The sequence below is a fragment of the Tursiops truncatus genome, chromosome 14 (assembly GCF_011762595.2).
Source record: "Tursiops truncatus isolate mTurTru1 chromosome 14, mTurTru1.mat.Y, whole genome shotgun sequence".
Classification (NCBI taxonomy): Eukaryota; Metazoa; Chordata; class Mammalia; order Artiodactyla; family Delphinidae; genus Tursiops; species Tursiops truncatus.
Window position 1 is genome coordinate 6,679,811 of NC_047047.1, and position 20,911 is coordinate 6,700,721.

Genomic DNA, 20,911 nt, shown 5'->3' on the forward strand with positions numbered 1-20,911 from the left:
TGCAAGCCACAGCTAGTTCAAAGATTAATTACAACCTTTATGTCTTTACCAGGGCAAATTTCTGAGCGTTTGCGCTACCACTGAGAGGTGTTGTGTAGATCAGAAGTCAGGTGACAGTGGCATCATTAATAACATGACCTTTCTCACAAGCTGGTCAGAAATTTGACTCACTTCTTGTAAATCTAGACTTAGCATGATTTATTCTCAGAAATGATATGGGAAAATACCAGCCCAAGATTCAGAATTTGGGGAAAACTCTTAATGCCCCTCAAATGCTTTAGTATTTTCTTTAAAGCATTTTTTTAAATTTAAGATTAGACCAATGAGTGCCTCTTAGCGGGAGCACAGGGTTTGTAGGAGTGTAGGAAACTAGCAGGTGCCTGTGCGTTGGAGCGGGAATTCAGGGGCGAAGTTGTCACCTGGGTTTAACAAGAGTCGTTAAGTTCCTGCAGCTGTACACTCAACATCAAAACCATCTCCTTTACATTCTGAGAACCCAGCGTAGATTCCACTACTTTTTTTTTTTTTTTTTTTTGCGGTACGCGGGCCTCTCACTGTTGTGGCCTCTCCTGTTGCGGAGCACAGGCTCCAGACGCACAGGCTCAGCGGCCATGGCTCATGGGCCCAGCCGCTCCACAGCATGTGGGATCTTCCCGGACTGGGGCACGAACCCGCGTCCCCTGCAACGGCAGGCGGACTCTCAACCACTGCGCCACCAGGGGAGCCCGATTCCACTACTTATAACATTTTAATACAACGTTCTGTTCTAGAAAAAAATCCCCAAATTAAAGCATAGGAATGATAGTACGCTTTAAATATATTCATTTTAAATGAATAGGCTCCATTTAAAATGAATCTTAGAAATGTGTGGTTTTTATTGTTCCAAAAGGTCCCAAGTACATAGATAGAAGAAGGAAAGCACTTAACACAGAGGGACAAGAGAATAGGACAGATCACGTCCACCTTCCTTCTGCTAAAGAAAACAACACAACTGCATCCAGAACAAGAAATCTTCAGAAAAGTCCAAAATGAAGAAATCCAGCGTGAGATAATTTTTTTAAGAGTGACAGTTAGGGCTCCCCTGGTGGTGCAGTGGTTGAGAGTCCGCCTGCCGATGCAGGGGACGCGGGTTCGTGCCCCAGTCCGGGAAGATAACACGTGCCGTGGCGTGGCTGGGCCCGTGAGCCATGGCCGCTGAGCTTGCGCGTCCGGAGCCTGTGCTCCGCAACGGGAGAGGCCACAGCAGTGAGAGGCCCGCGTACCGCAAAAAAAAAAAAAAAAAAAGAGTGACAGTTACATCGACTTCAGTCAAGGCTCTTATCCTTTCCATGAAGAGTCCAGAGTTTGCAGGGGCCACTGAAGTCAGGTGGGTGAGAGGTCCGGGTCTCCAGCAAATGGGACTGATTTCCTTACAATGAATCACACTCTTTACAACGTGAAGGAAATAAGGAAAGACCAGACACCGCACGGCCTCAGCTTTGTGAGAACTGGAAATCGTGCGGACGATTTGTGGGAGCGAATGGGCAGTACAGGTATTAAGGAGCCCTTGGAGTTTCCGGTTTGAAGGTTTGCTCTGTATTTGTCAGCACCCAATGCTTGCCCTCCTGCCGTAAGCCCCTGGAGTCATACTGTTGTCTCATGCATGTGTTCTCCAGTCTGCGAAACCTGATTTGAAAGCTGCTTCTCGATTTGATTCCGGTTATCTTTACCTATGTGGTCCACCCTCCGTTTTATCCATTGGTGATTACCCTCACTGAGAGCAGAGGAAGGACAGCGACAAGTTAAACAGCTTGGGTGTTGCAGTGAATTAGAGTAGTCAGTGTTCCAATCAGAGATTCTCTCACCCAGGGGAATGCATGCGACCAGAAAATAGACAGACAGCAACTGGGAATCCCCTTCTCAGGCCAATTTTAGTTCAAATTGGACATATGCCTGGCTTTTCAGTTAAAGAAACAAGATTTCATTGTGATTTTGGGTAACCCTATTTTTACAGATTTCCATTGGTTATTTGCATGTTTTTAATTATAGCAGCCTAAGCGTTACTAAGAAAAATAGGTTTTTACAGACTCACAGACATAGAGAACAGACTTGTGGTTGCCAAAGGGGAAGGAGAGTAGGGGGAGGGATGGATTGGAAGTTTGGGATTAGCAGATGCAAACTATTATATATAGAATGGATAAACAACAGGGTCCTACTGTAGAGCACAGGGAACTACATTCAATATCCTGTGATAAACCATAGTGGAAAAGTATATGAAAAAGAATGTATGTATATGTGTAACTGAATCACTTCGCTGCATGGCAGAAATTGACATAACACTGTAAATCAGCTATACTTCAATAAAATAATTTTTTTAACAAAGGAAAAATAGGTTTTTAAAAATCTTAATGAAGAAAATATTTTTATTTTTCAGCAGCTACTGTTTTTCCAGAAGCTTTCCATCAGTGGTTGCGAATGCACTATACTTACTACTTTTTTCAAAGTATAGGTCCCTCTACTGTGGTAACAGAATGAGGATGTTTTTGCGTTTTTGTGGATTTAGGGGCCAAATTAGAGATTTTGACTGTGACCTCCTTGTTCTAAGCCCAAGTCTGCCTAGGCTTCAAGTCTGACCTGGTGTCTGTGTTTACAGTCCGGGAGCGGATTGACAATTAGAATGTACTCTCCGGTTCTGTCAGGGGAGGAGCGTGTTTCTCCCACTTTATCTCGCCCAATACCCGGCCGGTACTCTGCCTCCCAAGTACAGGCCTTCAGGAGTGTTTTCCTTTCACCAGACACGGTGCTCCTGTTAGCTTCCAGCATTGAAAGGATATGCAGTGTAATAAAAATTACCGCGTTCTGTGGTTGGCGACATTTATCTGATAGGAGTGTCATAACATGAATACTACGTGTGAAAGAACTACAGTGCTGAGTGATGGTTCTGAGATGGAAACCGAAAATAGAACAATGCTCTGATCTGCAGTAACCACTGCCACACATAATAATCAACTCTGGCGTTTTGCATTTGACGGGATTAATTCAGTGTTTTATTTTGAAAAGAGTTTCTGAGCACAGAGCATTCTGGAGTTTACTGTGGTCACGGGCCAGGCCTGTGGATGTGGACCCTGAGTTGGCAGTGGTTGTGAAGACATTGCTGAGAGAGAGAAGGAAGTAATTTAATCTCTCTCAAACCTGGCAGCAGTCGTACGTATGTGTTTGGTGGGACCAGTATAATTTATTGTCGCCACCATTTTACAGACGAGAAAAGAGAATCCCAGAGAGATTAAATGAATGATTAAATGGTCCTATTATTTTACCCATTGTGTAGGCCTTTGAGAAGTTACGAGAGAGTTATGACACGATCCCTTCCCTCAAAGAGGTTATCATCTAGTAGGGGTCAAAAAGTTTATAATCTAATACCAGTAACCCATAAAATGAAAACTCACAGCCCCAGGTAGCCGGTAACCGTTAAAGTGACACAAATCGCGGGAAAGGCAGGGGGGGTGGGCAGCCCTCGCTGAGGACAGCACTGGTCAGTGACCTGATTCAGAGAGAGGCCGGGGGTGAGAAAAAAATGAAGAAGTAAGTGAAGTTGGAATCACATGAAAGGAAAACTAAACGATGTCAGGACAGGAAAATCTCGGGCAGGACAGGAAGCAAACCCATTGGTTTTGGAGGAGGAATGTAATAGGAACGTAACAGACCAGTAACCCTGCAGTGGTCCTTGATGGTGCCCTATGACAGAGCATCCTTAGTGTTTGGAGCAGGGTCGCTGGAAGCCACGTGGCATGGTAACTGTTTCCGCTAAAACACCTCTGTGGCTGTGACTAAGGCAGAATGCACTGGGGAAACGGTAGCCAGGGAGAGAGACCAGGGGAAGTGTTTTTCTATTCACTGAATCTAATAGGAAAGTTAGCATACAGTTTAAATTTGTTCTGATTTCATCTTTTTGCAAACTCAATATACTTTGCAGCTCTTCATAACTGAATGTTTTGAACTCCAAGATTAGATTTCAGGCTAAAATTCAATTTTTGTTTCTTCTCTTTTTTGATAACAAAGAGCTACGGTGCTTAGTGAATGGATACCATAATCCTCCAGCCATTCGTCCTGAGACAGGCTGAGGCAGGTGACATCAGAGCAAGTGGGTAGCTACCCAGGGTGGAGGTGGGGTGCAGAATGAGGACACGAGAGTCTGCTCACCTTGAAGCTGTGGATTCTTGGGGCTTGTGGTCAGTCTTGCTGTTCAGTAGACAGGAAAATGGCAACTAGCCCATGTGCCCCGTGGCCTTCTGAAGATGGTATATGGAGGAGAGAGAAAGCTGGACAGTTAATGAAAGGCAGTATTCTATGCCCCAATCATTTAACCTCTTCTGTTCTTTCATTTAGGACAAAAGTGAGTGTATTTGCTATAAAAAGACTTGGCATTTTAAGTCTATTTAAGAAATAAGATACTCTGAAATATATCCCTTGAGTAACTAGACATTTGCTTAGGGAGCTTAACACAATAAGGCTGTGTGAAGACAGATGTATGGATTCTTTTTTTTTTTTTTTTTAACCGAAGTATAGTTGATTTGCAATGTTCTGTTTCAGGTGCGATTCACAAAGTGATTCAGTTGTACATACGTATATATATATTCTTTCGCAGAGTCTTTTCCATTACAGGTTATTACAAAATATTGAATATAGTTCCCTGTGCTATACAGTAGGTCCCTGTTGTTTATTTTCTTGATAAATATATAGGAGTGTGTAGCTGCCAATCCCAAGTTCCTGATTTGTCCCTCCCCCTCTTTTCCCCTTTGGTAACCATAAGTTTGTTTTCTGTGTCTGTGAGTCTGTTTCTGTTTTGTAAATACGTTCATTTGTATCATGTCTTTACATTCTTAATCCTGTCAGTTGGCTAAGGAATGTAGACTCAAAAGTGAGGACCTCCCAGTGCTGGGAGATAGGATGTGCCCTCACTTCCAAGTGACAAGAAAATCAAAAAGAGAGAAGGGCAGACAGATCCTGGCAGTGGCAGGGAAGTTTACAAGATCAGAAGGTAGCTACCCAGACCTGGGAGTAATCAGCTTCAAACATTGTATTTCTCTTCCTGTCTTACCTGTGGTCCAGGAAGTGGGTAAAGGACAGCCGAGTGGAGGGAGGAGGAGCAAAGCAGTGATGAGGGGATGGTTGAGGTTAGGTGGTCAGGAGCAGTGACGGGGGTGGGGACCCGTGGATGCAGTGGTGTGGGATCCATGGCCTAGCAATGACACAGCGTCCTTTCCCTGTGAAGAAAATAATCCCAAGCAAACTAAGTGAAGTTTTAGCAGCTACGAAAAGTTTTACCTTTGCTTTTATTTTAAATCACTGCCAGAAATAAGGTACAAATTAAATACGTTTTTAAAAATCAGATCTTCCCTCACTGACTGCTATTATTATGTCAGAGATCTGCTCTGATGAGAAAACTTAAGGACGTTTTTTACAGGATAAAGTACAAGTCATACTTAGGAATCATAATAGTCTCTTTAAATAACTTACAATTTTAGTAATATATAGTTTGTATTAATTATTACTAGCTTAATTACAGATTACATTTGTACAATACTTCATTCTTTTATCAAAACACTTTCCCAGATACTCTGTCATCTCAGATTCCCAACATCTAAAACACAGAGAGAAATTCTATTTCTCATTTTAGAGAGAATTCTGAAAATCAGCTTGGTATTAATCAGCTGGTTTTTATTGAATGATTAAACACAAGGGAACCATGCTCATATATATGAGCTCTCATTTAATCATTTAGTCCCCATGATTCAACCATGATATAGTTAACACCTACGTTTCCTCTGGTTCAGAGATGATGCCCCAAACTGAGATCTGATTGATTCCGGAGTCTTTGGTTTGAAATCACTACAATTGGCTAAAGATGTGACTTACCTAAGCTCACTGAGCTAGTAAGTGATGGAAGAGGAAATAAAAATAGTGTATTTTCCCTTAATTTTCCCATGTAACCCTAATGGAGAATTTTAATACGATGAATAATCAGTCTTAAAAACTCATTGCAAAAAAAAAAAAAAAAAAAAAAAAAAACTCATTGCACAGTAAATAAAAACAAATATATTTAAATGGTTGCTATAAATAATTCTTATGTTTTGGGAAATTCTAACAGATTTAATTGTTTTAAGCAAGCTGTCTTTACTATTCCTTCGTATATTTAGTAGTACTCATTAGATGGAAAAATCACCTGGAAATACTTAGCTATAATTAAAGTAATGTTAGCAAGCAATTTTGCATTGAAATATAGGCGTTCAGTTCAATTCAACAAGTTAATTTTGGGCAAGGTGTTTTATTTAGTCTACACAAAGATGAGCAGACAGTATCCCTCTTGGAGGAAGTGTTCAGTCCTTCTTTAGAGAACTCTTCTTGAAAGAGATTGTTAGGATTCCTAAGCATGATTTTTATTCTGCATTGGGGGAAGGGTATCAGAAGAGGAGGAAATGGTTGAATGCAGATTGAGGTATATACTCATAAAACTACAACACAAAAAGGAATGTAACAGTTACTGTGAAAAAGAAAGGAAAAGAAAGTGCCTTGGAGGAGGATGAGAAGGGAGCTCTCATATCATATTGGAACAGAAGGGGAATCAGCAGAGGCTTCAAGACAGATGTAATATTTGAGATGACCCTTCATGGATGGCTAGAAATCCAAAAGGCATGTGGCGATAGGGCATTCACACACAAAGGGGTTGCTGTAAGTAAAAGCAGAGACGGTAGTTTGTCTTACATGTAGTGTGTGTAGTTTAACCAAAAGGCACAAGGCTGAAAACTAGGACCTTGTTGTAGAAGGTCTCGAATGCAGTAGAGTAAAAAACAAATACCAGACTGGTACTAACACGATAGATTGTGCAAGTATCAGTGGTGGCAGTTAATCTTTTTGAGTTTTGACTTCCTCACCTGCAATATGGAGATGATAATAATTACATTAAGGGTTGGATGTCAATGAGAAAACTTGTGTGGAATTAGTACTCTGAAAACGATAAAACGCAACCAGTGGCATCATCACCATCGTTATTGCTGTGTACATGATGGTATATGAAGATTGTAGAGCAGGGGAGCTTTTTGTTTGGATCTGCACTTAAGGAGAGTTAAGTTGGCAGGGATGTGTAGGATTTATTAATAATGGAAGAAAGAGAACCATCAGAAACCATTAATGAGAGGAGATGGATTCAATATGGCAGAGTAGAAGGACGTGTGCTCACTCCCACTTGTGAGAGCACTGGAATCACAACTAACTGCTGAACAATCATCGACAGGAAGACATTGGAACTCACCAAAAGAGATACCCCACATCCAAAGACAAAGGAGAAGCCACAGTGAGACGGTAGGAGGGGCGCAATCACAGTCAAATCAAATCCCATGACTGTTGGGTGGGTGACTCACAAACTGGAGAACAGTTACACCACAGAAGTCAACCCACTGGAGTGAAGGTTCTGAGCCCCACATCAGGCTTCCCAACCTGGGGGTCCAGCAACAGGAGGAGGAATTCCCAGAGAATCAGACTGAACGCTAGCGGGATTTGATTACAGGACTTTGACAGGACTGTGGGAAACAGAGCCTCCACTCTTGGAGGGCACACACAAAGTAGTGTGCACATCAGATCCCAGAGGAAGGAGCAGTGACCCCATACCTGCAGGTGTTGGACCTACCTGCTAGTGTTGGAGGTACTCCTGCAAAGGCAGTGGGCGGCTGTGGCTCACCACTGGGACAAGGACACTGGGAGCAGAAGTTCTGGGAAGTACTTCTTGGCGTGAGCCCCCCCAGAGTCTGCCATTAGCCCCACCAAAGAGCCTGGAGCTGCCAGTGCTGGGTCACCTCAAGCCAAACAACCAACAGGGAGGGAACCCAGCCCCACCAATCTGCAGACAAGTGGATTAAGTTTTACTGAGCTCTGCCCACCGGAACAACACCCAGCTCTAGGCACCACCAGTCCCTCCCATCAGGAAGCTTGCACAAACCTCTTAGATAGCCTCATCCACCAGAGGGTAGACAGCAGAAACAAGAAGAACTACAGTCCTGCAGCCTGTGGAACGAAAACCACATTCACAGAAAAATAGACAAAATGAAAAGGCAGAGGACTATGTACCGGATGAAGGAACAAGATAAAACCCCAGAAAAACAACTAAATGAAGTGGAGATGGGCAACGTTCCAGAAAAAGAATTTAAAATAATGATAGTGAAGATGATTCAGGACCTTGGAAAAAGAATGGAGGCAAAGATCGAGAAGATGCAAGAAATGTTTAACAGGGACTTCCCTGGTGGTGCAAGGGTTAATAATCCACCTGCCAATGCAGGGGACATGGGTTCGATCTCTGGTCAGGGAAGATCCCACATGCCGTGGAGCAACTAAGCCCATGCGCCACAACTACTGAGCCTGCACTCTAGAGCCCACAAACCACAACTACTGAGCCTGAATGCCACAACTACTGAAGCCCACATGCCTAGAGCCCGTGCTCCACAACAAGAGAAGCCACCACAATGAGAAGACCGTGCACCGCAGCAAAGAGTATCCCCCGTTCGACACAACTAGAGAAAGCCCACGCACAGCAACGAAGACCCAATGCAGCCAAAAATAAATAAATAATAAATAAATTTATTTTTAAGAAAAAGAAGTGTTTAACATGTAGAAGAATTAAAGAACAAACACCTAGAAGAATTAGAGAACAAACAAAGAGAGATGAACAATACAATAATTGAAATGAAAAATAAACTAAAAGTAATCAATAGCAAAATAAATGAGGCAGAAGAACGGATAAGCAATCTGGAAGAAGGAATGGTGGAATTCACTGCCGTGGGACAGAATAAAGAAAAAAAGAATGAAAAGAAATGAGGACAGCCTATGAGACCTCTGGGACAACATTAAACTCACCAACATTCTCATATAGGGGTCCCAGAAGGAGAAGAGAGAGAGAAAGGACCCGAGAAAATATTTGAAGAGATTATAGTTGAAAACTTCCCTAAAATGGGAAAGGAAATAGCCACCCAAGTCCAGGAAGCACAGAGAGTCCCAGGCAGGATAAACCCAAAGAGAAACAGACGGACACACATAGTAATCAAACTGACAAAAATTAAAGACAAAGGAAAATTATTAAAAGCAGCAAGGGGAAAATGACAAATAACATACAAGGGAAGTCCCATAAGGTTAACAGCAGAAACTACAAGCCAGAAGGGAGTGGCATGATATATTTAAAGTGATGAAAGGGAAAAACCTACAACCAAGATTACTCTACCCAGTAAGGATCTCATTCAGATTCGACAGAGAAATTAAAAGCTTAACAGACAAGCAAAAGCTAAGAGAATTCAGCACCACCAAACCAGCTCTACAGCAAATGCTAAAGGAACTTCTCTAAGTGGGAAACGCAAGAGAAGAAAAGGACCTACAAAAACAAACCCAAAACAATTAAGAAAATGGTCATAGGAACATACATATCGGTAATTACCATAAATATGAATGGATTAACTGCTCCAACCAAAAGACACAGGCTCACTGAGTGGATACAGAAACAAGAACCGTATATATGCTGTCTGCAAGACACCCATTTCAGACCTAGGGACACATACAGACTGAAAGTGAGGGGATGGAAAAAGATATTCCATGCCAGTGGAAATCAAAGGAAGCTGGAGAAGCAATACTCATATCAGATAAAATAGACTTTAAAGTAAAGAATGTTACAAGAGACAAGGAAGGACACTACATATGATCAATGGATCAATCCAAGAAGAAGATATAACAATGTTAAATATATCTGCACCCAACATAGGAGCACCTCAGTACATAAGGCAAATGCTATCAGCTATAAAAGAGGAAATTGATGGTAACACAATAATATTGGGGTACTTTAACACCTCACTTACACCAATGGACAGATCATGCAGGCAGAAAATTAATAAGGAAACACAAGCTTTAAATGATACAATAAACCAGATGGATTTAATTGATATTTATAGGACATTCCACCTGAAAACAGCAGATTACACTTTCTTCTCAAGTTCACATGGAACATTCTCCAGGATAGATCATATCTTGAGTCACAAATCAAGCCTCGGTAAATTTAAGAAAATTGAAATCACATCAAGCATCTTTTCCATCCACAGCACTGTAAGATTAAAAATCAGTTACAGGGGAAAAACGTAAAAAACATAAATACATGGAGGCTAAACAATATGTTACTAAATAACCAAGAGACCACTGAAGAAATCAAAGAGGAAATAAAAAAATAACTAGAGAAAAATGACAATGAAAACACGACAATCCAAAACCTATGGGATGCAGCAAAAGCAGTTCTGAGAGCAAAGTTTATAGCAGTGCAATCCTATCTCAAGAAACAAGAGAAATCTCATATAACCATTCTAACATTACACCTAAAGGAACTAGAGAAAGAAGAACAAACAAAACCCAAAGTTAGTAGAAGGGAAGAAATCGTAAAGATCAGAGCAGAAATAAATGAAATAGAAACAAAGAAAACAATAGCAAAGATCAATAAAACTACAAGCTGGTTCTTTGAGAAGATAAAATTGATAAACCTTTAGCTACACTCATCAAGAAAAAGAGGGAGAGGACTCAAATCAATAAAATTAGAAATGAAAAAGGAGAAGTTACAATGGACACTGCCGAAATATAAAGCATCCTAAGAGACTGCTACAAGCAACTCTATGCCAATAAAATGGACAACCTGGAAGAAACTGACAAATTCTTAGAAAGTTATAACCTTCCAAGACTGACCCAGGAAGAAATAGAAAATATGAACAGACCAATCACAAGTAATGAAGTTGAAACAGTGATTAAAAATCTTCCAACAAACAAAAGTCCAGGACCAGATGGCTTCACAGGTGAATTCTATCAAACATTTAGAGACGAGCTAACACCCATCCTTCTCAAACTCTTCCAAAAAACTGCAGAGGAAGGAGCACTCCCAAACTCATTCTATGAGACCACCATCACCCTGATACCAAACCAGACAATGATACTACAAAAAAAGCAAATTACAGACCAATATCACTGATGAATATAGATGCAAAAATCCTCAAGAAAATACTAGCAGACAGAATCCAACAACACATTAAAAGGATCACACACCATGACCAACTGGGATTTATCCCAGGGATGCAAGGATTCTTCAGTATATGCAAATCAATCAATGTGACACACCATATTAACAAATTGAAGAATAAAAACAATGTGGTCATCTCAATAGACGCAGAAAAAGATTTTGACAAAATTCAACACCAATTTATGATAAAAAACTCTCCAGAAAGTAAGCATAGAGGGAACCTACCTCCACATAATAAAAGCCGTATATGACAAACCCACAGCAAACATCATTCTCAATGGTGGAAAACTGAAAGCACTTCCTCTCAGATCAGGAAGAAGATAAGGATGTCCACTCTCACCACTATTATTCAACATAGTTTGGAAGTCCTAGCCACAGCAATCAGAGAAGAAAAAGAAATAAAAGGAATACAAATTGGAAAAGAAGAAGTAAAACTGTCACTGTTTGCAGATGACATGGTACTATACATTGATAATCCTAAAGATGCCACCAGAAAACTACTAGAGCTAATCAATGAATTTGGTAAAGTTGCAGGAAACAAAATTAATACACAGAAATCTCTTGCATTCCTATACACTAACAACGAAAGATTAGAAAGAGAAATTAAGAAAACAGTCCCATTCCCCATTGCAACAAAAGTAATAAAATACTTAGGAATAACCCTACCTAAGGAGGTAAAAGACCTGTACTCAGAAAACTATACAACACTGATTAGAGAAATCAAAGAGCTGGAGAGATATACCATGTTCTTGGATTGGAAGAATGAATATTGTTAAAATGACTGTACTGCCCAAAGCAATCTACAGATTCAGTGTAATCACTATCAAATTACCAATGACATTTTTTACAGAACTAGAACAAAAGATCTTAAAATTTGTATGGAGATACAGAGGACCCTGAATAGCCAAAGCAGTCTTGAGGGAAAAAAATGGAGCTGGGGGAATCAGACTCCCTGGCTTCAGACTATACTACAAAGCTACAGTAATCAAGACAGTATGGTACTGGCACAAAAACGGAAATATAGATCGATGGAACAGGATAGAAAGCCCAGAGATAAACCCACCCACCTGTGGTCAAGTAATCTATGACAAAGGAGGCAAGGATACACAATGGAGAGAAGACAGTCTCTTCAGTAAGTGGTGCTGGGAAAACTGGACAGGTACATGTAAAAGAATGAAACTAGAACACTCCCTAACACCATACACGAAAATAAACTCAAAATGGATTAAAGACCTAAATGTAAGACCGAACACTATAAAACTCTTAGAGGAAAACATAGAAAGAACACTCTTTGACATAAATCACAGCAAGATCTTTTTTGACCCACCTCCTAGAGTAATGGAAATAAAAACAAAAATAAACAAATGGGACCTAATGAAACTTAAAAGCTTTTGCACAGCAAAGGAAACTATAAACAAGACGAAAAGACAGCCCTCAGAATGGGAGAAAATGTTTACAAATGAATCAACAAAGGGTTAATCTCCAAAATATGTAAACAGCTTATGCAGCTCAGTATTACAAAAACAACCAATCAATAAATGGGCCTACGACCTAAAGAGACATTTCTCCAAAGGAGACATACAGATGGCCAAGAGGCACATGAAAAGCTGCTCAGCATCACTTATTAATAGAGAAATGCAAATCAAAACTACAGTGAAGTATCACCTCACACTGGCTAGAATGGGCATCATAAGAAAATCTAGAAACAACAAATGCTAGAGAGGGTGTGGAGAAGAGGGAATCCTCTTGCACTGCTGGTGGGAATGTAAATTGATACAGCCACTATGGAGAACAGTATGGAGTTTCCTTAAAAAACAAAAACTAAAATTACAATATGACCCAGCAATCCCACTACTGGGCACATGCCTGGAGAAAACCATAATTCAAAAAGACACATCCACCCCAATGTTCATTGCAGCACTGTTTACAATAACCAGGTCATAGAAGCAACCCAAATGCCCATTGACAGATGAATGGTTAAAGAAGTGGTACATATATACAATGCAGTATTACTCAACCATAAAAAGGAACGAAATTGGGTCATTTGTAGAGGCGCGGATGGACCTAGGGACTGTCATATAGAGTGAAATAAGAAAGAGAGAAACAAATATTGTATATTAACACATATATGTGGAATCTAGAAAAATGGTACAGATGTGAACTGGTTTGCAAGGCAGAAATAGACACACAGATGTAGAGAACAAACGTATGAACACCAAGGGGGCAAAATGATGGTGAGATGTGGTGAGAAGAATTGGGAAATTGGGATTGACATATATATACACTAATATGTATAAAATAGGTAACTAATAAGAACCTGCTGTTTAAAACAATAAATAAAAAAAATAAAATTTAAAAAATAAAGAAAAGAAACCATTAATGTCCTCTGGTTAAAAATAATGAAGGTGTGGTTAGGGTGGTAGTTCAGGTAACCAGAAAGCAAGGTAGAGACATTGCAGAGATACTAATTCAAAAACGTACTGAGCACCACCTGTCTTCCTGGACACAAATTCAGCAGGGCTGCTTAGCATCCTCTTCAAAAGAGACAACAAGGGTCAGATACAGGACAGAACAGGCAGGTACTTGGGGAGCAGAGGAGCGAGGGTCATAAAGGGACACTGGATCTTCCTTTGCTTTCCACTGGAGAAACCTTGGTAACATCAGGATGGAGAAGGGACACCTCGAGTGTCTAGGAGTTTGACCACCCAATGGCACATGTGTCACAGTAGGTGAGAGGTGATATAGGGTCAGTAAATCTTTCCCCGGTGGGTTTGAACACGCTCACTGTCCTTGTTCTCCGTGTGGGTCCACGCTCTCTCTGGTGCTGGGGGGAGAGAGTTACCCAAGAAAAGAAGGCACAAGAGCAGCCTCAAGAAACTCTCCCTTCAGACACCTGACAGATTCCCTTTTCAACCTCCCGCCCCACAACCCAGGGAAGTGAGAAATTGTCTTTACCTAAAGAAAGAATTTCTTACTTTTCTCAAAGTGGATCAACTCCTGCCTCTGTACTTGCTTCGATTTGGAAGTGGAAGGAGTCAAGAAATAGGGTTGAGACCTGATTTGTAAATTCCAAGTCACTTTCCTGGAAATCAGAAATGGATTCGATTTAATTCCACACTCATTTAGTGAATGCAAATATCTTCCAGGAGAAGGAACTGGAGAAAAATACTGGATGTTAATGCAACAAACCTCTCCCCACCTTGCTCTCTCTCACAGTTTAGTGAGAGTGTATGTCAAAAAGTATATGAAATATTACATGCTGAGCCTAAGTTGTGTTCTTAATACTGTTATAAAAATCACAGCACTCTCTCTTTATTTCATATGTGTAATTGGTTTTTTCACTTCTCCATGAATGACATTTTTATGAAGACCAAAATGATGTGTGGGACCTATTGGAAACTTACACTGATAGGAGTTTCTAATAAAATAAATAGCCCCGCTAATAATGATCCCTAATGTAAAAGTACTTTGTTCATTACTTCAGAAACTTCCTGTAAATTTTGTGGGAAGCAGCTCCCTTTGTATGGCATTTTACATAGAACTTTTACTACTGGGTTGTCCCTTTACTTAGGAGCTTAAATGAAATGGAAATAGGACAGGCTTGTAGATCTTTTTAAGGTATAAAGGGTTGATGGCAATAGCCACTGAACCAAGAATTGGTAAGATTAGGGAAAGAAATTATAAAAGTGGGTTTTAAATCCTTTTTTAAAAAAATCCCTTTCATTTCTATTCATCTCTTGTTCATTCCTTATCCCATCTATGCTTATTAAGGCAGACTTGTGAAACTGCTTTGTATGCTACTGAGTTTAAATACTCTCTGTATTACAATGTTGTTTGTTTTTCCCTCCCTTTAGGAGATGACCTGGCTTCCACCACTTTCAGCTATTCCAGCGCCTGGAAAAGTGGAACCGAGCAAATTTCCATTTCCAAATAAGGTGAGATCCTGCGTTGCCCAGGTTGAATAGGCTTTTTACTCACACAGAGATTTTTAGTGGACAGTGGGTTTCCCTTGATTGTCTTTTCCTCTGTAAATATTCCTGCTCCAGGCACACGGATCTGATTTTCAACAGTTTGCAAGCATAGGTCTGTTCATTCCAAGGGAAGAAATCAAACTTGCAGTCCTACCTACCTCCACTTCCATACTTCCTGCAAAATATGATGACTATTACAATTATCATGTTATCTAAAAACACTTGTGAAGTTGAAATGCATCTTACGATCATTTTATACATCCAGTGTGATTGTATGTCTTGTTTTTTCCTGAAAAGCTATTATTAAATTAATGTTGTATTTTAAAATCAGTGTCTTAGAATTGAGGACATGAAGTATATAATTTCTCGGTTATCTTTTATAAAGCTGAAAATATTTTCTAGGACTTAAAGAAGATGATTTCCATATTTTCTAAGAACCAGCATACACAGAATATCAGCTACAAAATATATTTAAATTATACGTGAGTCTAATAAGTTTTGATTTTTATTAACCATCCAACACGTAATTACATATTCATTACAAAGGTGAAATTATGCACATAGAAGCAGCAAAATATGAAAGTTTCTCATGCCCTTGTCCAGATTTTCCTTCCCTACCCACAGATGACTATCAAGAGTCTGGTGTGTACCATTTCAGTCATTTTCCCTGTGTGTTACATACACATATGTGCATATGCAGTTTTTTAAAAATCCTAAATGGTACTAAAAGTACTTTTTCTAAGAGTAGACTTTTTTCCAGATACACACAGTACATAAATATCATTGCTAAATATTAACATCACAACGTTCTAAAGTAAATTATTGAAATAATAGTTCATTATTATCACAATGGTAAATTCCATTCTAAGTGTCGGTTTCTATTTCCCTTAACAAGGCGTATTTAGAGATCTTCCCAAGTGAATACGTAGAGATTTTCTTACTTTTTCTTAACAGCAGCAAAATATCTCATAGTGTGAATTTGCTGTAATTTATTTGCTCAAGCTCCTTTAATGGACATTGAGACTGTTAATGGTTTGCTGTTAACAGAAACACTATTACAACACACAGTTTTTGTAAGTGCCTCTGTGTGTGCCTCTTATTCAGTGTCTCTTGTCCAGACACCTAGAACAGGAGCTGGGGTGCTGGAGGCATCAGAAGCCTTATTTACCCTTGACTATGTTTCAAGAGTATTTTTTTATGAATCTTTGCCAGTGTTTAATATTATCTGGTTTTTTATCATCGTGTCTGTAGTATGGATGAAAAACTGTTATTTCGTTAATTTGCACTTCTCCAGTAATTTCTGAGTTTGAGCATTGACTGTTTTTCCTTTGCAGATTGCCCATTCATGTCCATTGCCACTTTAAAAAAATGATTCGTAGGAACTCCTTATATCTTACTCATTTGCCTGTTCTATATGATGCAACTATTTTCTTGCAGCCTTACTTATGTACCTTTTATACTAGCAAAGTGTTCAATTTTCATGTCAGAGAAAAAAGATCTTTCCCGGCCCAACATTCTAACAACGTTCTCTATTTTATTGTAATTCTTTTATAATTTTTGTTTTTAGGTTTAAAACTTTTGTTTGCATTGGTGTGTCATAGGATTCTAGCCTTATTCTTTTCATTGGTTGAGTAGATGATGGCAACACTATCAACAAATTAGCCCATCTTCCCCCCACTGGTTTGAAATACCACCTACGTCAACACCTGAAAGTCTCATAAATACACAGTTTTGTTTCAGGACTGTCTATTCTGTTCTTTTGATATATTCATCTCATTCTTTCCCAATAACTCATTGTTTAAGTCAGAGGTCAAATAACTTTTTATTTAAAGGATCAGATAGTAAATGGTTTAGGCTTTGCAGACAATATCTGAATGAATGAATGTGACTATGTTCAAATAAAACTTTATTTACAGAAACACAATTAGTGAAGAAGTGTTACAACTTAATAATAGAAAGAGAACTCGTTTTAAGAATAGGCAAAGGGGCTTCCCTGGTGGCACAGTGGTTGAGAGTCCGCCTGCCGATGCAGGGGAGACGGGTTCGTGCCCCGGTCCAGGAAGATCCCACATGCCGCGGAGCGGCTGGGCCCGTGAGCCATGGCCGCTGAGCCTGCGCGTCCGGAGCCTGTGCTCCACAACGGGAGAGGCCACAGCAGTGAGAGGCCCGCGTACCACAAAAAAAAAAATAAATAAATAAAAAAGAATAGGCAAAGGATTTAAATAGACATTTCTCCAAAGGTGATCTACAGATAACTAATAAACATATGAAAAGACACTATTGCTATCATTTAGGAAATGCAGATCAGAACTACCATGAGACTCCTTCACACCTACTTAAAGGGCTAAAATCAAAGACAGACAATACCCAGTGTTCACACGAGTGTGGAGAAATTGGAACCCTGATGTCAGTTGCTGGTGGGATCTTAAATGGTGCAGCCTCTTTGAAAAAGTTTCAACATTTCCTCAAAGGTTAAACATTGCATTATTGTATGACCCAGCAATTCCACTCCTAGGTATATCCCCAAGAGAATTGAAAACACACGTCTGCAAAAAATCTTTTACACACATGTTCACAGCAGCATTGTTCATAACAGCCAAAAAGTGGAAGCAGTACAAATGTGCATCAACTGATGAATAGATAAACAAAAGTGATATATCTTTATAATGAAATATTAGGCCCCATAAAAAGGGATGAAGCATTGATACACGATTCAACATGGACGAACCTTGAAAATATGCTGAGCAAAGGTGAAAGACGTTTCACCTTTGTCACACCTTGTCACAAATGACAACATGTCCAGAAGAGGCAAATGCAGAGAGACAGAAAATAGATTAGTAGTCGCTTACAGCTTAGGGGTAGGGAGAGAGGGTTGAGTGACAGCTAAAGGATAAAAGCTTTCTTTTTGAAGTGTTGAAGATGTCCCAAAGTCCCTTAATAAGAATGATTCCAATGTGTTATTGTTAAATATAATAATTTCTTATTCTGTGTCCAGCTGAGGGTACTTCCTTCTATTTTTCTAGCTTTCTGAATATTTTAAAGGTTTGAATTTTCTTTCCATTTAAAAAAATTAAGGTATAATTTACAAACAGGCACTTCCCTGATGGCACCGTGGTTAAGAATCCACGTGCCAATGCAGGGGACATGGGTTCAAGCCCTGGTCCAGGAAGATCCCACATGCCTCGGAGCAACTAAGCCCGTGCGCCACAACTACTGAGCCTGTGCTCTGGAGCCCACGAGCCACAACTGCCAAAGCCCGGATGCCTAGAGCCCATGCTGAACAATAAGAGAAGCCGCCGCAATGAGAAGCCTGCACACCGCAATGAAGAGTAGCCCCCGCTCGCCACAACTAGAGAAAGCCCGCACGCAGCAATCAAGACCCATTGCAGCAAAAAAAAAAAAATAGGTGACTTTACAGAGTGTGGGGACATTACATGATTTTAATAATGCTTTTCTTTCAAAAAGTTCACAATAAGTGCTGGTAACGTATCTTGTATCGGACTTCCCTGGCAGTCCAGTGGCTGAGACTTTGTGCTCCCAATGCAGGGGGCCCAGGTTTGATCCCTAGTCGGGGAACTAGATCCCACATGCTGCAACTAAGAGTTCACAGGCCGCAACTAAAAGATCCCACAACTAAGACCTGGCACAGACAAATAAATAAATAAATATTTAAAAAAAATTTTATCTTGTATCAATGAAATAAGACTTCATTAGTGTCATTTCTACTCTGACGAATCACCATAAACTTAGTGACTCACGACAACATAAATTTATTATCTTACAACTCTGGAAGACAGAAGTCTGAAATCAGTTTCACGGAGCTAAAATTGAGGTGTGGTCAGGGCTACGTTTCTTCTGAATGTTTTAGGGAAGAGTTTGTTCTCTTGTCTTTCTCGGTTTCTAGAGGCTGCCCTGCTTACTTAGCTTGTGGCCCTCATCATGCTGACCTCTGACCTCCTTGTCACATCTTCTCTGACTCTCCTGCCTCCTCCTTTTCCTTATAAGAAACTTGGTGATGATACTGGGCCCACCTGGATAATCCAGGATAATCCCCCATCTCAGAATAGTTAACTGAATCACATCTGCAAAGTCCCTTTTGCCATGAGAGGTAACATATTCACAGGGCCTGGGAATTAAGATACAGACATCTTTGGAGGAGCCCTCACTGTGCCTACTTCAAAGACATCACGAGTTCTCACCCATAGTGCACTTCTTTTAACCTGTGTCTCAACTATTTAGTATTCTGACAGCTGGAGGCTTGCAATTCATTAATTAGCCTACTAATGTTTGAGATGATCACAGTTGCTACTATGTAGGAGCTAGAATTGTTTATGGAATTTGCAGGGCAGAATCTCCAAAATGACTAATAAATGATGAAATTAAGCCCTTATTGAGATTAAAGGGGCAGTTTGACCTCACAAGTAAAGTCGATTTAAATGTGCTTTCTGAGCTACCAGTACCACTAAATTAATTAGCTACATACTTCCAAGAATTTTCCCAATTTGTCCGGGTATTGAAGGACATAATATATAATAAAGTCAGTTGATACTGAACTTGGATGTTTTTTTCTATTCTCTGGAGGCTTAATTGGGAGTCACAATTCCCTAGACAAACACTATCAGACGTGCCTGCCTCATTCTTCAAATCTCAGAAGTTATTGACTTTGGTAAAGAAAAGAATGCATGCTATTATGAGGTATTTCAACCAAGAAAAAGAAATGAATTTGCTTTGTCCTTTTCCCTCGGTTTCTGTAGCAGTCTCCTAAGTTCTGAAATGCAAATAGCTAAAATTGTAGAACTTTTTCCATACTCAGAAGGCATCTGTGCGGATCTAATGGCATTTCACAAGCATTTCATGTGGCAACGAATGCCAAATCTGATGGGATCAGACCTGGTTTGAAACTATTCTTGCTGATCAGTTTCTAAAGCATTAGGCAGAAAAGTTCTAGCATGATTACAGAAATGAGAATCCTATTGCCATCCTCTTTCTACAGTACAAGGAGAATGAAAGCCAGCAAGTGTGAAGGAAAGTGCTTTGAAGTTGGGAAGTTTATGATATGTCTCCCTCTTTGGGTTCCTAGCGTGCTTCAGAAACGACCACAAAATGCTTGGGCTAAAACTTTATGTTTACTTCATTACCTCAAAGTAAACATTTACATTTACTGTCATTTACATTATTTCAATTGTTTTGAGCTTTAGAGAAAAGAAAGGGATTGGTAGGGAAGCAGTAAGACCAAACCACACCAAGTGGTGCTTTTTCCTAGAGTAATTAGCTTTACATGGAGGTCTGAAAACCAAAGAAGATATATTTCCATTTCTTGCCTTTTGTAATTCTAATGATGTATTGACAGACAAGCAAGAGGAGATAAGGGTACAGCAGTCCTCAGATGGTTCCAAAAAGCCATTTTTAAGGAGTGTTCTCACAGGATAAAGACTGCCCTCCATCAGCAACATGGCTTAAGAACAACTATACTTTATCGGTTTAAGGTGCATATTTTTTTCACGTTTTAAGATCCCCAAAAATCAGGGTTTGTTTTACAGCTGATGGCATTTTACAATTCATTGGCAGCCATTCTCTTCCATAGTAATACATGAAGCAATGCAGCCTTATACAGTTTGGTTACGTGTGATGAAATACGGTACTTATTATCGTGCTTCCTTGAATGGCTTTCTCGGCTGCCAGTGCACTTGGTTATTTCTGCCTTCAGTACAGTGATTTGTAAAACTTTACTTCCCAGCTAAATACCACCTTTGAAGAAGTTTGGGGATTCCTGTGTATGCAACAATAGTTTAGGTGTTGGGAATAAAGGATTTAAGAAAGGAGAACAAGTTTCCAACTGCAGATATTCTTCTAAGTAACTAAGAAGTGGTTCTCC

At 39.9% G+C, this 20,911-nt stretch overlaps 1 protein-coding gene across 14 annotated transcripts in view; it reads left to right on the forward strand.

The window, feature by feature from the left end:
* Positions 1–20,911, forward strand: part of AFF3 (ALF transcription elongation factor 3) — a 568,741-nt gene that overhangs the window by 349,358 nt on the left and 198,472 nt on the right. For all 14 annotated transcript variants that reach the window (XM_073791036.1, XM_073791035.1, XM_073791040.1 and 11 more), the window contains one exon: positions 14,920–15,000. In XM_073791036.1, the coding sequence (XP_073647137.1) occupies positions 14,920–15,000 (81 nt within the window). The remainder of the gene's footprint in view (positions 1–14,919; positions 15,001–20,911) is intronic.